Source organism: Sarcophilus harrisii, chromosome 4 (assembly GCF_902635505.1).
Source record: "Sarcophilus harrisii chromosome 4, mSarHar1.11, whole genome shotgun sequence".
Classification (NCBI taxonomy): Eukaryota; Metazoa; Chordata; class Mammalia; order Dasyuromorphia; family Dasyuridae; genus Sarcophilus; species Sarcophilus harrisii.
The window spans coordinates 84,245,477-84,263,285 of record NC_045429.1 but is presented as its reverse complement, the minus strand read 5'-3'; the positions used below and the strand labels follow the sequence as shown (position 1 = coordinate 84,263,285).

The 17,809-nt window shown below is 31.5% G+C and overlaps 1 protein-coding gene across 1 annotated transcript in view; it reads right to left on the bottom strand.

The window, feature by feature from the left end:
• Positions 1-352: 352 nt before the first annotated feature.
• The window catches only part of CDC73 (cell division cycle 73), a 120,291-nt gene continuing 102,834 nt past the window's right edge, over positions 353-17,809 (bottom strand). The window contains exons 14-17 of the mRNA XM_031937078.1: positions 9,954-10,115; positions 8,462-8,562; positions 5,692-5,833; positions 353-3,587 (exon numbers count right to left, since the gene is read on the bottom strand). Coding sequence (XP_031792938.1) covers positions 3,551-3,587; positions 5,692-5,833; positions 8,462-8,562; positions 9,954-10,115 — 442 coding nt within the window. The 3' untranslated portion in view covers positions 353-3,550. The remainder of the gene's footprint in view (positions 3,588-5,691; positions 5,834-8,461; positions 8,563-9,953; positions 10,116-17,809) is intronic.

Below are 17,809 nucleotides of genomic sequence, written 5' to 3'. Positions count from 1 at the left end.
TCAATTCTTCCAGGACCCCACTTTCGTCCTCCACTATCTTCTGAAGTTTGCCCAAGTTCATGTTTATTACTTCCCTAATGCTTTCTCTCCATCTCATACTCTGTCAGATATCCCCCTTTCCTTTTGCCTTCAATTTTTCCCAACATCAAAGTCTTTTCCAAAGAGTCTTATTATGTGGTCAAAGTACTTAAGCTTCAGCTTCTGTATATGACCTTTTAATGAAACAGTCTGAATTAATTTCTTTAAATATTGATTTGATCTCCTGACTACCCATGGAACTCTCAAAAGTTAACTTTTTTTTAAAGTAATGTTTAAAGTTTTACATACTAATAAAATGAATCCAAAACCAATAAGACATTCAAAGAAATATTTATCTGACAGAAATATCACATTATCTTTAACCATCAACAAGACACTTTAGAAACATACCCTCTAGTATATCAATATTACCTTTAGGTGATAAGAATATGGGTTAATTTACAAAAAAGAAAAAAATAATAATAAATAAAAGCTATTATTCCCATTCTTCCCCAATCTTTAAAAAAAGAAGCTTATGGCTCAAACTGACTTGTGAATCACAAAAGAATTTTATTTAGGAAAAATATTTCCTGGAATTGACCACTAGATAATTAATCCTACTTAACTGGAGGATTTAGCTTTTAATGTACAGATTCATTTTAAAATGACCTTTTTATTTTCAAAAGCAAAGTGCTTTTGTTTTATTCTGCATGGCAGATAAGAAATGGTTTTACTTCTTTCCACCTTAAATATTCAAGAAAAATTTCTTTTTAGAAATATACTTCCTCTTCCACCAGCACCCCAAACCCCATCCCCAACCTTCTAGGATTAATGAAATATTGCCTTGTCTTTTAAAGTTAACATCTGATATGGAAACATGGGGAACAAACTTTAAGCTTTAATACTAATTAAATGAAACATATATTAAACATTGTTTAAATATTAAACAATAAAATGCTTTCTTCTACATTAAATAAGTACTGACATCTTAGTTTGTAATTAATGGAACCCTGAAAAGACCACTGCCCCAATCACTACCAAGTGATCTAAGGGCAAAGGATAGTAACCAATAGAAAAAAATAAGAAACATAATATTTAATAATTATGTTTTCAGTTTTCAATATCAATTTACATTTGAAAAGAAATTCCTCAAAAGCACCAAATTTAGGAGCATATCCTGCACAAATGAAATCCAGTTTTCCCTTTATAAGGCCTGAAAAGCATCTCTATTCATAGTAACTAAATCTTATAGTCATATTTATTAATTCATAATTCAGTTTTTTTAAAAATTTTGCTTATGCATCTTCATTCCTCATAAACTGTTTTTGTACACCAACACCAAGCAGTTGTCCAATCAAAGAATTCTGTGAAACATCAGCTGCACTAAAAGTGTATCATTCATTCATGCAACAAATACTTACTGAGAGCTTACTATGTGCAAGGCACTGTGCTGTGTGCTGCTGTAAGACTCACAATGACTTTTTTTTTGTGTGTGAATGAATAGTGATTGCCTGATAACTGTTTCCCATCCAAAGTTAGCCTGGACTGAAATCAGGTACCCAGCTTCAAAACAAAAAGCATACAAATCCACACAAAGTACAGAATATTTCCATTTTGTCTCATGTTCCTTACAGCATTTGAGTCTGTATAGATGTAAGGCAAATAAAAGAGGGGGAAAAAAAATCCTGTTGAAAGTGTATGCTCCCATATCTGCATAAATTGAAATTCATAACACACATAGGTATACATACTAAAAATATTTATGGAAAAGGTAGTTGGTACCTACATATAGTAGTCTTAACAAATATAATTAATGGATATTTTACCATTACAGTTTACAACCCAGGACTACAGTATTTTATCATGGCAAGAGTTTTACAAAATACATAATTATGCCTCAAGACTCAAAAAACAAATCAATACTGTTGAGAAATTGTGCCGTGGAAAACTCAAAAGTATATCTGGGGGGTTGGGAAGGGAGTGTTAGAAGGAGGAGAAGGGATTGCCCCAATTTTTCAAAAATAGAAAAACCTTGTAATACAAAATTCAACCAGAAAACTTTCTACAGAGTTTGAGTTCCAGACAGTAAACATACTATTTCCCTCTTCATTACTGGTGTGGATTTTTGTGACTAAAAAGTTTCCAATTATATATTACTTTTAAATTACAGCATGAGCCCTAAGCAATGCCCAGTCTAGCACAAATGAAAGTGCATTTTTTTAAAAGGCCATGCTACCCAAAAGAAGTGATTTGAGAAAATGATGTAAAACAGAATGATTATTACTCAATTTATGAAGACTGAAAATCTTCACACTTTTAATTAATGAAAGAGGAAATCACAAGTGAAAAATGTTATTTTGATGTACTTCTCAGACAACACTGGTCTTTATCTAAAGTGAAGAAAGAGGAAAGTGGTATATACCTAGAAACTTAAAATTACGATTCATACCTATTTTGTGTGATATTGAAGGAACACACCAGAAATACTAGTGTTCTTTTACTTCCATTATGTTCATAATTTTGAATTATTAAATGTGTTCTTTGGTGTCTGGGAAATTTCTTCAATATTAGTGGATAGCATGGGATAGGAATCTAAGACCAAAATATAAAGAAAGAATCACTTAAAACCTTTTTTGCCACAAAAAATAAATGAAAATGATGACTGTTAAGGATTTTACATCTGTATGGCTGATGCACTGTATGAAGACTCCATTCCAAAAATCATACTCTGGCTCTCAAAATAAAAATGTATTACAATCTATTCAATCTGGGGGTTTTAGACTTCCAGTATATGCCATTATAAATATTCTAAGTTTTCATCACTGAAGTCAGTGGGAAGAATGAACATTCTTAAATGTTCTCATAATAAAGATTTCTTAGATTGAACAGTTCAGCCACAGCCAAAGGGCAGTTCTTGATTTTTCATTATCCCTTTTTAAACAAAGACTAACAAAATATTTAGTACATATACAGGTTGACATTTTGATTCACTCAAAATAGTCATTTCACTTTGCTTAGTTTTTCAAATTCTAGCGCTAAAATTTAATATCATTCACAACATAGTATTTTCAAAAAGTAAAACAATGAAGCAATGAAAAAAAATGAGAAAATCAGAAGCAAAGTGGCTAACAACCTCATTACATACACACACACACACACACACACACACACACACACACACACACCCGTATTATCTTCTAAAAAGGAACAAAACTTTTTAAGCGATGCTAATTTAACCAATGGAGAAAACTTCTATCAAAATATACAATTTCCATTACAGACTAGAAGGCTAATATTATTATTATTATTAAAAAAATAGTCGTAAGCAAAAAACTTTTGCTTATAAGGGTGACAGATATCGGCCTGTCAAAGCATGAAACATCAAATAAGGTCTTAGAAAAAAAGATTCATTTGTGACCTCCATTTGCAAAGTTCTTGACAAATTCATAAATCAAGAGCCTCAATTCCCAGAATGGAGCAGTTTCATGCTTCTTAATCCAAATTTCTAGAGGAGAAATGGTAGTCAAGTCATTCAGAATCTCAAATGGGATTTATGCTTCACCATGTACCTATAAAATAAATGAAAACAGAGCATTAAATTATTGTAAATAAGTATAATCTTGAGGCAAAAAAGCTGGGATTAAATCCTTCCCTTACCATTATCTATTTGTATATAACCTTTGCCAACTATCTAATCTTACCAATCTAAGTTTCCTACTCATAAAAGGGACTGGATGACCTTTCTGAGGTACCTTCCAGCTGTAGATCTATGAGCAAATATGAAATGTAGGTAGCAAAAAAATTTTGAACTACAAGGTATGCATATTAAGCAATGCATATGGTCACTGGGTCACTGAATTATAGAACTTTTCCTTAAAAAGACCTCAAAGCCTATCTAATTCACAGGTACTGAGCTTGGGATCTGTGAACTTAAAAATATATATATTTATATTTTGACAACTGCATTTCAAATTCCTATGCATTTTTTGCATTAAACATTCTAAGAAGGGGCCTGGCCTATATGCTTTACCAGATTGACAAAGGGATCTATGGAACAAAAAAGGTTAAGAACGCTTGATGAATCACAACTTCTTCATTTTTTCAATTAAGGAAACTGAGCTCCACTTAAAAAGCGTAAATGAGTTAATAGTCCAAGGTCACACAAATAATAAGCATTGGAAATGCTTGCCACCTAGCCAAGTTCTTTGATTCCAAAGTGAGGTTTCACTTACATTCTGATCAAGTGTTATCAGTCAAAATAAAAAAAATAAACAAGTAAGTAAAAATAAAGGAATTTCATATCATGAGAGTACGACACTTATAGAAAAAAGCAAGATCAAGAGTGTGACTTTACCTATGTTTTTCTGAAGGCACAGTGAAGCACATGATCATGGAAACTGAGCACTTCAAGAAATTGGGAAGCTAAGTTACTTGAAGGGACAGTAATCTGTACAATGATATGCCTTAGCAGGAGGGCAAGAATTGGGATAAAGAGAGAGACTGAAGGTATGAAATTTATTGTTTTATATCTGAGAGGGGGGGAAAGTGTCCATAGATATCTATGAGACCAGTGAAGTCTATCGGAGGGATACCTTAAAATTAAGTGAGCCATTTCTAGAGCAAGAAGTGAGGAAATGAATTCTAGGCATGGGAGGACTGCATGTGTAAAGGCACAGAGGTAGCTGGCAGAATTTTATGTATGGGCATTAGCTGGTATGATGGTTCAACTAGATCATGTCCATTTGAGAATCCTTCCAAGGAAATCCAGAGAAGAAAAAAATTGGAGTACTATTAAAAATATATATTATATATATATATATATATATATTTTATAGAGTACTCTAATTTATATAAACATTTTAGAGCCTTGGAAGTTATGGGAAGAGAATACACAGAAAGTAAGTACATGATCAACAGTGACAGAAGCAAAGTAAGGATTGTGAAGCCAGAGAATCTGGTCATTAGTATTCCTCTTTGAAAAACTAGTAGCAGAAAAAGAAGGGGACAAAGCAAAGCAAGACTGCAAGGGTTTGACAATTAAGCAAAATGAAGAAGCAAAGACACAGGTACACACAAACACACAAATATTCTTGTATGTAAATGGAAAGGCATGGGACGGATAGGCAGTACAAGTCTGAATAGGCTGTCCTTCAAAGTTCCTTGCAGCCCAGCAGAGAGAACCTAGAACTGAAGTGAGGAAGACTCATGTTTAAATCTTTTCTCGGATCCTTCAGACCCCTGGGGAGGTCACCAACCACTGTCCACCTCAATTTCCCCACATGTAAAATGAGGACATTAATAGCACCTGCTTTGCAGAATGGTTGTGAGGATCCAATGAGATAATTAATAAATGTAAAGTTCTTAGCACGGTGTCTGGCACGTAACAAACACTTTTATTATTGTAGAGAGAGATAGAAAGTAGTATTGCTATAGCATCTTCCTATAAAAGGAGAGAGGGAATGAGATTGAAGGATCAAATAAAAGGGAGAGGAGTTAATCTTAGCAATTTGGAAAAATACTTTATCCTCTCATACAAAAGGGATAAGGATGAAAAAGTAAAATTAAGTTTTGAGGATTTTGTGCTACTTTCAAATTTATAATCTAAATGGAAAAACAAACAAATTGATAATTTAAAAAGCAATACTTTTTAAAAGTTTTACTATTTAGATTTACCTGTCCAATGTTTCCCAAAAACGCAAAAACACTGGTCTGTCCAAATGACGTTTGTGATAGCTTAATTCTAATACTGTTACATCCCATTTCTGTACATTTGGATCTAGGCGTACTTCATCATACTTTAGATGGAAGGCTTTAACTGGAAGGGAAATAAAACAAAAGATTTCATTGAAGAAAAAATTATGATATTTTACATGAGATGAAAAACAAATTCATTCATATAATACAAGAATAAACCAGAAAATTTACAAAATAATTTCAATAATTTTTCCACGTATACACTATAATTATGGTTTAGAAGAAGTTAAGATTACTATTTTCAGAGGGGGAAAAATCTAGGTTTCTCCCCTCCCCCCATTTTGAGAATCATAACCAAAAAGAAATCTGCAATTCACTCTAAGTAAGGCAACATAATATTTCATTGTATTTTATATTTTAACATGTAAATAAGGAGGTGGGTAACAATTCATATGGTAACAAATCTGATAATGATGTAGATTAAAAGCATAACTGTGATATGTGAGCACATATTCTTTACTCATTGAAAAATCAGAAATAATTGAAGACTAAATTGAATCTTTTTTACACAGCATTTTGAAAATATCAAGTGAAAAATACCAATAGGAAACAAAAAATAACATGACAAGTATTTAAAGCTGATATGTCTTTTATATTCTATCATTAAAAATTAATCAGTTGGTAAAATTAAGTATTTTCTAACATGTTAAACTTGGTTCACATCATAAGTAAAATTGTTACTCAATAGAGCCAATCTCTCAAAATTATTTGGAAAATTATATAAGAATAACAAATTGCATGGAAACTTATAATCTTCTACTTTTAATGATAAAAAAAGAATTCCAAGGATATCCTTATCAACATCTTTGATAGTTCTCTGCATCTGAGAATGTCAAAAACATACAGAATTAAGCATCCTATAATGATAGCTTATTCTCTTGGTTCAGACTTGTGGTTTTACTGGAGAAATGGAAATATTAATATAATAAAACTTCTTTCACCAATGTAGACCATAAAGTCAATTGCAACGATCAGAATGGCTAGGGGTACTGAGAAATTATGTCACTTGACTGATAGTCAAAGTCAGTCTATGTCAGTGGGCAGGGTATGAACCAATACCTTCCTGATTCCAAGACTAGCCCTATGCTACAAAATATTAACCCTCAATGATGATGATGAAGTACTCAGTATATATCACTAAGTCACCCACAAAATATCATAATATCTCAAGTAACCATTTTGTATTTTTATATTACTTTATTCCAACATTCTCAAGAAAAATGAAAGTAACTGAGTTTTGCTTATAAATCCATGCATTCAAGTCAACTCAATAAATACTTCTTCCATGAAAATATTGTGCAGTGGGAAGAACTAAATTTGAAAGTAAATGAACTGAAGCAGCTGGGTGGCACAGTAGACAAGAGCACTAGCCCTGTAGTCACTAGGACCTAAATTCAACTCAGTGCTCAAACACTTGATATTTACTAACTCTGTGACCCTTGGCAAGTATTTAACCCCGAAAGTTTCGAAAAAACAAAAACAAAATGATCTGTGCTAGGAGCTTAGGGGCCTTGTTACCTTGCATGACTTATTTAGTCTATTTCACTCTAATTTTTAAATTGAAGGTTTTGGACTAGAAAATCTCTAAGTTTGAGTTTGAAGTCTGTCATTCTTTGTGTGAAGTACTATGGATATAGATAAAAATGAAAATGCTTGCTGCCTTTAAGGAACTTACATTCCTACTGGAGGGGTGGAAGGGTCAGAGAAGGAAGGCAACATACTGCCAAAATGGTAGAGCATGAAAGGGGAGAAGGAAAGGAAGGAAGATAAAGATTTTCAAAGGCAGAGAAGAGGAAAGCACTTACTACAGGCAAAGGGAACTGCTTTGTTTAAATGCACCATGGTAAAAAATATTAAGTAACCCATCAGTCAGTCCAGTTTGGAAAGCAAAGTAAAAAGCTAGGTTTACAAGCCAAACATCTGAATACTTTGAATACCAAGTCAAAATTTTAATTTCATCTCAGAACAAATTGGAAGCCATTGAAAGTATAATTTTAAAAATATATTGAAACTAATCCAATCGAGGCAAAGTACATAATGAAAAACAATGTTCAAATTAAGGCTGAATGAAATAGATTTCTATATGCATATGAAAAATATAAGCATATAAAAATTTGCCAATCAATTTTCACATTCATAATTAAAGCCTTTAAGCTTATTTAATTTAAAAAATAAATCTTTAGTTACAACAAACTATTACTAAACCCAGATTGGTATTATGGTCAAGAAAAGTTTGATCTACTCAATTTAAAAACTTCTACCTGTAAAAGTTACATGTAAAGTTTTACAAATGACCAAAATGGGAATGAATGGATTAGCTCAAGGACAATTTCTTGAGTACTAACATAAAAAAATACACTACTGGGAGTTTGTTGTATCTTCTAAGTGTGTGAATATAAAATCAAGAACAGATAACTGCCAACATCAAATACCAAGGTCTTGCAGTGACTCCTGAATATGTACCTGAAAGTTTCAATCATGTATTCAGTGCCTGCTCTATAACAAAAATAATGTTAGGTGCTAGAGATACAAATCAAAAGGGGGACAGTTCTAGCCCTCAAGGATAGAACATATAGTTGACAGCTACCAAAAATTAATTATTCTTTTTTTTTCTCCAAATTTCTAGGAGGAAAAAATAATTAATAAATAATATAAGGGGAAAATTATATAAAAAAAGAGAAAAACTCACTTTTAGCAAATATGTCAACTGGTGATCCATCAGGTAACAGCCATGGCCAACCTTTGAACTGCCATGCAGGGCCCTGTACAAAAACTGCCACAACACGATCCCTATAAATAGAAAAGAAGGAAAAGACACTCTTATTAAAGACCTTGAGTTTTAGTTACTGTAAATCCCTAAGGAACCACTCTCATAATTATTCATGTGACAGAGTCTGCTGTCAACACTACTGTGAGGCAAACAGCACATTAGCATAATTTCTCTTTATAATGTCACTGTTATAGCACATTAATGACTGCTATACCACTAGTGCATCTGCTTTTTTTTTTTTTTTTCTCCCAGTTATAGGTCTTTTCAGCATAAATACACACAAAGCTATTTTTACGTATGATCCTTCTGGTCTTTTACATGCCTGTTCCTTTGCTAACTGCAAAGTGATCTTAAATTTTACTCTAAGACAAATCTTTTTTGATTGTTATCAGAATTAACTGACTTTAATATATTATTTTTAAATTTAAAAGAAATCACATTGATCTTAAGTGAAATTTTACAATAAAATAGATACTGAATATATTGAAAAGAACATGAGCTATATTTCTTTTTTTAAAGCAGTGGAATCATTTGTAATATCTATTTTCATTCTAGTGGTTGCAAGAACTAATCTGCTGATATAATATTCAATAGTGACATTAAGGAGAAACAATACCAATACACTGCCTTCTTCATAGTGAGATTATAGATTCAGAAAACAGATCCAAAAAGGAACTCAGAAGGCAAGAAGTCCTAAACACTCCTTTTACATAGAAGGAAACTAATGTTCAAGGAAATCAGGTGACTTGCCAAACATCATACAGTATTAAGTACATGATCAATATTTAAGCCTGGTTCCTCTGACACCAGAATCAGCATTCTTTCAATTGCACCATAAATATTAATGTGCTTTTATAATATACTTAACATTATTAAATTTTTCTATTTCTTCAAATGTAGCCTTATTGTTAAGGAAAAACATAGTTTCAAACTTCTATTAAAAGAGATATTTAAAAATGTTTTTCTACTATATAGGATAAGTATTAAAATCATCAAGTTTTTAAACCTTTGAAGTAAACTATCATTTAATTCTACTTTGGCAAAACATACTGATGACCAGATTCAAATATAAATACTTGAAAATATCCAAATACTGGGGAGAAAAATACTAATTTTAAATACATTATAAAAGGAGAAGGTATGTAATGTGTGTTGCACATGTAAGCACAAATTATTTATACTGATTAAACTTTTAGAAAGTATTTTATAATTAAAATAAAAATTAATGTTATCTAACTTTTTCAAATAAAAAATGCATATATTATTACAATGAGAAACAAACCAGTTTTTTCTAAGTTATTAAGATAGATTTATATTTCAAAGATCAAAAAGATTTGTTTACAATGAGAAACTAAAATGCAACTCGAAAGATTATAAATTAAACAATACATAAAGTTAAAGGCATATTTACCAGTCTTGAGGCATAAGTTTGAGAGGCTGATCTACTACTCGATAGGGGACTGTTACACTTATGGCAGTACCCCCAGGCTGCATCTGATCTTTTCGTCTCTGGATAAGTGTTTCATTTTCTCGTTGGCAGCCTTGTTTTTTCTTTTCATCTGATGGGACAAATCTTCCAGAAAACAGGGATATTCTGAGATTAACTTAATAAATTATCAGAATTAGGATGGACTGTAGATATTATCTAATCCAAGCAATACTTGAACAATGTATTTTAATTTCTACAATTTTATCACAGACTTTAAAGTAATACCAATTTTCAAATATTAATAATCTAAATATGAATATTAAAGTCAAAAGAGAAATATAAATCTTTTTAAAAAGTACAAAATTCAACATAGTAAAATTCCTTGTATTATGTATACATAGCTTATGTATTCTGATAGGCAATACTTAATTCTATTCTCCTAATTTACAGTATCTCATTTTCTCTGCTTTAAACTGGCAACCCAAATTCAACTTTTAAGACTTCAATGCTCTCCAAGTGCTTCAGAGAAATGCGAATACTACAGAGAAATAATTAGATTATATTACCCACTAATAAACAGCTGACAATGGCACCCAAACCATGACAAACATGAGACACTGTACCAGGGAGAATGAAAAGGAAGAACATATTAAGTCAAGGGAGGTAGACCAAAGGAATATTGTCTTTATGCCTGCTCTCATCACTTTAAAGAAAGGGAGAGGAGAGGGCTCATCATCAGGTATTCTATTATTGCTAAGTGCCTAACACTTATTTTATAATCAAAGGTCAAGAAAATGTTTTAACAAAAATAAATAATTTACATCCTATAAATCTCAAATATTTAATTCCTTACTTAGATATTTTGGTTAATTTGAATCTATGATCATTTTGGTCATGTGCTCTATTCAAACAAATGTTTATAAATATAATTCCTGTAAGCATTAAGCACACACACACACACACACACACAACAAACGTTTTATGAATTGAATCATTAGCTTATATTAAAGCTTATGTTATAAATTATAATAGCTTTAATATATTACATATTAAAGATATTTAACAAATATTTAAGCATCTCATATATAATGTACTGTGTCAAGCACTGTATAAAATAGCAAAAAGAGCTCTTAATAAGTTACATGACAGTGCAAAATAAAATTATATATTAATATATCTGCTAAGCTGCTAGGACAGGAATATTATATAAGGGCAGCTTTAGAAAAAATGTTAATCAAGATTAGATTGATTGGCCTTTTAATTTAAAAATTATTAATACTTCAAATTGTTGATTTTCAACAGAAATCTCTGAAACAGAAGTGTAAATATCAATGAATAATATAAAATACTATTCCATGATCAATGCTAAAAAAAAAACCATTTATACCTAGACAAAACTTTTTATCAATCTCACTTTCTGGTTTATTTATTCCTAAATAACACTTCTGCCAAGCAAGTTTCTCCATATTTCATAGTGTCCTAACTCTCTAAAAAACACACACATACACACACACACACACACGAAGGGGAAAAATAAGGAAGAGGAGGAGTGATAAGGGGAAAGAGAATCTAGTCGTGGGAGTTAGGCTTTTTTTTTTCTCTATTTCACTTGATTATTTTAACAGTTCCCAAAGTATCAACTGTCATCTCTATGCAGATAAGTCTCAGATCTAATTGCTCAATTCTGTTTTCTCTCCGGACATCTGAACTTGCAACTCCAACTATCAGACATTTTGAAATTGATGTCCTGTAGACATCTTAAACTCAACATGTCCAAACTTGAACTTGTCTTTCCCTCCAAATCTTCTCTTCCCTTCTAGACTCCCTTATTACTTTCAAGAAAAATACATTCCTTCTAGTCACACAAACTTGCAACTTAGGTAACAATCTAGTGAAACAGCTCGTGTCATTTCTATCTTCCTAATACCATTTGAAAATACACCTTTCCTGACACTACCACCAAATGAAGTGCAGGCCCTCATCACTTTTTGCCTGCAGTGCAACATAGTCTGATGTTTGAGCTCCCTGCCTGAAGCCTTTCCCCACTCCAATATATGCCTCCACTCCACTATTAAATTGAACTTCCAAAAGTATAGGACTAAACATATTAATAAACTGCATTCATAAGTTCAATAAAGAACAAACATGAAATTTTCTTTTTGACTTTTAAAGTCCTTCATAATCTGGCCTCTTCTTATTTTTTCTGTCTTTTCATCGTTACTTCACTTCATATACTTCATAATCCAGTGATATCTGCTGCTTTGCTGTTTTTTCTTTACACAGAATACTTCTTTTCCTGGCATTGAGCATTTTTACTTAAAAAACTGGCTGTTCGACAAAACTGGAACTTTCTCTCTTCTCTTCTCTCTTTCAAATATTAGCTAAAATCTACATTTTGCAAATAGCTGTTACCAGTTCTTCGTATATCCATGGCTTCCCTTCTTGGATGACTCTCAATTTAATCTTTTTAATATAATGTTTTGTATATAGTTGTGTGCATGTTGTCCCCCATATTAGACAGTGAGTTCCTCAAGAGGGGGGACTGGTTTTTTGCCCTTCTTTGTATCCTTAGCAAAGTACCTAGGCACTTAACAACACTAACTGATGATTCTACCAAGGAAATTTAAATCAACCTGGCATGAAGCTGTTTCACTCATGCAATATCAAAGTCAAACTTAGGATACATCAGTTTTACTATCTTTATAACTGCAGTTCTAGAATCTTGTGACACTAAATCTCTTTTCCTGTGGAAAAGTGTGTGTGTGTGTGTGTGTGTGTGTGTGTGTGACAGACACACCTACCTACACCTGATTCAAAAGTCCACTTGTCTCAGAAATAAAGGTAAAAATTCAGCCAGTTTTTTGTACTACCTTGGCTAGCTTATTAAAAGAAAAAAAAAAACCTTAATAAAACAATTAATTCCATGTCTTTTGCAATAATCTCAAGAAATCTAAAGTTATCACCCTTTACTACTTTCCTGTGTGCTTAATACTGATCTGTTTAATAAAAAACTCAAAGCAAATGATCATAGCATACATACATAACAGATTCACAAAAAAAATTAAAAAATGAATTTAATTATTTGAATTTATGCTTTAATTTATTTTGGCAGATGGGCACAATGGATAAATAGTACTGCACTAGGAATCAGGAAGATCTCAGTATAATCCTATCTGACATTTACTGTAAAACCACAGATAAGTCATATAAAATCTTTGAGTCTGAACTGTAAATGAAGGACACTAAGAGCTGTACTTGTAGCATTCTGTTTATCATATAGCTGAGTTCAGGTGAGATTTAAGTTGGACAACATTTTGGATACTGTAAAATCCTATAAAAATGCCAATTATTGTTACTGTCAAGAACACTAACATTTCAATGCAATAACTGGGTTTTTAAAAGTTGGCATGTTTTAATTTAAAAATTCATATAACCAAGATAAATTGTTCAATACCTATTTAGCATCATATTTGAAAAAGGCAAAGCCAAACAACTCAAGAAGCCATAATCTTAAGGAAAAACAGTCTTAATTCTACTTTTAAGCTTAAGTATTTCAATGTTTAATACCTCAGTGCAACTGACAGCTTCCCTGTAGTGGAAATCAGCTGGAGGCCTTGCTATATAATTAATGCATAATTGAAAACCCCCCTCAATGCAATTATAGAACCAGTTGTAGCCCATAGTTCATGTTGGCATAGATTCAATTTGGGTTCTGCATAAAGTTGAGTATTCTTTTTTTTTTTTGAGGGGGGGGGGTGTCATTTCTTCAAATAGTCCCAATTTTTAAAAATGCTTGGTTCAGAACTGATAAAATTTTAAGTTTATAAATTAATATTATAAACCATCATCAATTATTAAAATATATGATATGGAAATAAATTTTATTTAGACACTAAATATCAAAACATGCATTATAAAACAAAACAATTCCCTAATTAAAACATCCTAAACACTTTTAAAATACATTTTTAAAGAGAATACAACTTTCTCCTCTATAATACTTATATCAACCTTCACTGTTTCCCTAAAGATTTATATCAAAAAAAGAAAAGTAAAATAATTTCTAAGGAAAATAATAATTTTGGAATGTTGTATAAGTAATTTACATTTTACATTGTATAAATATACATTTATACATTTTACATTTATACCCATAGCGTTCTTAGGATTACATTATACCAAGTCATCAGGAAAACCCAATTCTCACATCTATTGTTTGTAAACACAATCATTTTAATCATCTCAATTCAAAAAGCAAAGCACTAAAACTAAAGACAACATTATTTTTCCATCAAAATTACATTACATGTGATGTAAAAAGACTGTTAGAAATAGTTAAATGCATTAAGGATTAAGTTGGTTTGAAAAACAAATTGCATGATAATTCCAGTTACAGCTAAATTTAAATTTCTTACCCCCTTCCTAGTTCCTAAAAAGTCATAAATTAGACCCAAATCAGATCTGTAATAAATATATTAGAACTAAAAAACAAAACAAACAAAAACCCAAAATTAATTATTTAAGAAACTAGATATGAAAGTTAGCTAATAACTATGTTGCAAGCATGTATAGCATATTCTATGCTTTTTTCTATTAATGATTCATTAATTTGAATCAAAAATGTTTCTAATAGATAATACAGCTGTAGCAAGTTTCAAGGATGACATTTTTATAAGGCCGCTACAAATTCTTATAACTATTAAGTCCTTCTCTGTTGCCTCAAATATGGTGTCTCAATGTGGTATAGAAGTGATTATGAGAACTCAATGGCTAATTACAACAGGATCTATCAAACTGGAAAAGGCTCCTACGATAATTTTAGTGACAGACTATGTCTAGTTCCATACAAGGAACTCTGGTATTGAGTTCCTGGCTGTGGCAAACCAAGAAACAAACAAACAACAAAAAATGAAATAATAGGCATCAGGGGAGGATTGTAAAGTTATTAGAAAAAGTCTCAGAGTAAGAAGACAAAGGCTTGTAGATTTACACAAAACTTCAACCCACATATCACAAACACTCTCATCAAGAAGTAGAGAAACTTTCAAAAAAGTGTACATCAAACAACATCATAAACAGTCAAACAATACATCTTTGACAGAAAGGATAAGACTGTTTCTCAGAATCACAGTATATTTGAATTGGGAGAATTTTCTTCCAACTACATCTGAACAATAAAACTTTATCAGATCCTATCTCTGACACAAACTAGTTGTACGTCATTAGAAATATGTGATCCTTTACAATGAAGATCACGTCCTCTATAATAACACTTACCTGATTTAAGGATCCAATGAAATGATGTACTATATATAGCACTTTGCAAACTTTAAAGCACTCAACAAATGTTCTACCTATGAACATTTTTTTAAACACTCAAGACATTTTACCTCTATGACTCATTTTCATCTGTAAAATGGAAAAATAGTTCTTGTGCCACCTACCTCATGAATCTTCATTATGTAAGATAATTTGTAGCTGAAAAGAGCTACATAAAAATGAGCTATTTGTTAAAAGTAAATATTAGTAGATAATGGCAATGAAGATAGGCTGTTCCCAATACAAATACAAACTTTTAATAAATTGGATATATTTAAAACTTAGACTTCTCTGAATGTGGAAGCCATTTCCAAAAAACTCTCTCTACATAGTAAGATCATCACAGTTTGTCGTAACAAAGATTAATATTAACTCAAAATTATAAGACTAAAATTAAGAAGATATAGTTTATATCTAAAAACAACTCCATGCTGGCCTGTACCAAATAAAAGGATCTGTATTTTATCCTACAATTAAGTGTGTGCCACTTTTTTACACAGAGTAACATGGTCGGACCTGAGTTTTGTGAGTTATCAATTTAGCAGTCCTATAGAAAATGTGTTGTTAAACAAACAGAAACGAAGACCTACAAGGTTGCATATTGACTCAGAAAACCACAAACTGACAATCTTTGTTCAATTATATTTTTATGTATTTTGTTAAAATATTTTCCAAATACATTTTGGTTTGATCAGGGAAATTCTAGATTTTGACACTGATGGGTTAGAGAAAGGAGCTACTAGACCAGGAGATCAATCAGGATGCTTTTGCAGTTATTGGGGTAAAATTGAAGACCACAGCCAGGAAAGCCACATGAGCAGAAAGAAAAAAAGAACAGATGAAATAGGTCTTGTGGAAAATGACTTGACAAGGTTTGGCAAGTGATTAGATAATGGGAAGAGTCAAATAGACCAAAAAGCTGCGGACTTGAATAAAACAATAATGATGAATAATTAGTATGGGAAGGAAATAATAATGAGCTGCAACTTGATATGTTTACTGGACATTTAGGAAGAGATGTCAGCTACATTTATTAATAATTTACTGGATCCCATGTACTGGGATAAATTGCAAAGAAAGACAAAAAACCAGTCCCTGTTCTCAAGCAGCTCATTGGAGGAGACCACATGTAAATAATTATGTAAAAAACAAACAAACAAACAAACAAAAAAAACCTATATACAGCATAAATTTAGGGGTAATCTCAATGGGAAGGCATTAAGTTAAAGGATTAGGCAAGTTTACTTGTTACAGAAGGAAGGTTATTATGAAGGCAGAAATGATAAGACTTGGTAACTGATTGAATGTGAAAAATGAGACAAAGTGAGAAGTGAAGACTGACATCTCAACAATACTGAAGACAGCAAGTAATATGAGAACAGAATTCAGATAACAGAATAATAATTGTTGGCATTCACAGAATACTTTTAAGGTTTGCAAAGTTATCTCATTTGAGTTTCACAACAGTCCCATATTACTATTATCACCCACATCTAACAAATAAAGAAATAAAGGCTGAGAGAGGTTAAGTGATTTGCCCAGGATGACACAGATGACAAGTAAGTGTCCTTGGCTAAATTTACACTCAGGTCTTCCTGACTCCACATTCCAACACTCTTAACTCACAATGTCATCTCCCTGTCTCTAAGCAGGAAGGACCATTTCTGAGCTATATGGATAAAATTAAATAAGATTTATTTTTAAAATATGCACACTCACATTGATTTAATATTGATATTTGATGCAATTGGTTTCCTTTGAAATCCTCTTTTATACATTTAGAAATAACATTCTGAGAAGGAATCCTATAATGTCAAAGTAGTCAATGACATACAAAAAAGGTTAAGAACCTTACATAAAATTTAAAACAAACAAAATTTAGACATTTTTATTATAAAAGTTTTTTTTTTTTTTTTAAATAGAGCACCTAGTAAATCTAGTATGGAAATTTAAGTACAAGTGTTGGTCCTTCCACTAACTGGTTGAAAGAGATTTAATTATATTTAAATTGTGTCCGTTTCATAATCACTAAGTTACTTGTTTCCCTAGTCTTTTAACAGTTAAGGACACAAAATAAATTATGAAAGATATATACCATTTCAGATAGCTAAATGGTAAAGTGGATAGAATGCTGGGCCTGAAGTCAAGATAATTCATCTTCCTGATTTCAAATCTGGCCTCAGAGCTATCTCACAGATAAGCTGTGAGACACTAAGCAAGTCACATAACTGTGTGCCTCAGTTTTCTATCTGGAAAAGCCAATGGTGAACCACTCCAATATCTTTGCTTTGAAAACCCCAAAAGGAATCATGAAGTTGAACACAACTGAAATGAATGAACAACATTATAAACTATTTTAAAAAGCTTACTTTATGAGTCTTGATTAATTATATGGCTGATATTATATGAAATGTTATGACAATGTTAAAGATATTAAATAAGGGACAAATAACATTTAAATATTTTTAAAGTCTCCAGGATTACAGGACTAATGTCATTCTAAGTGATATGTATACATC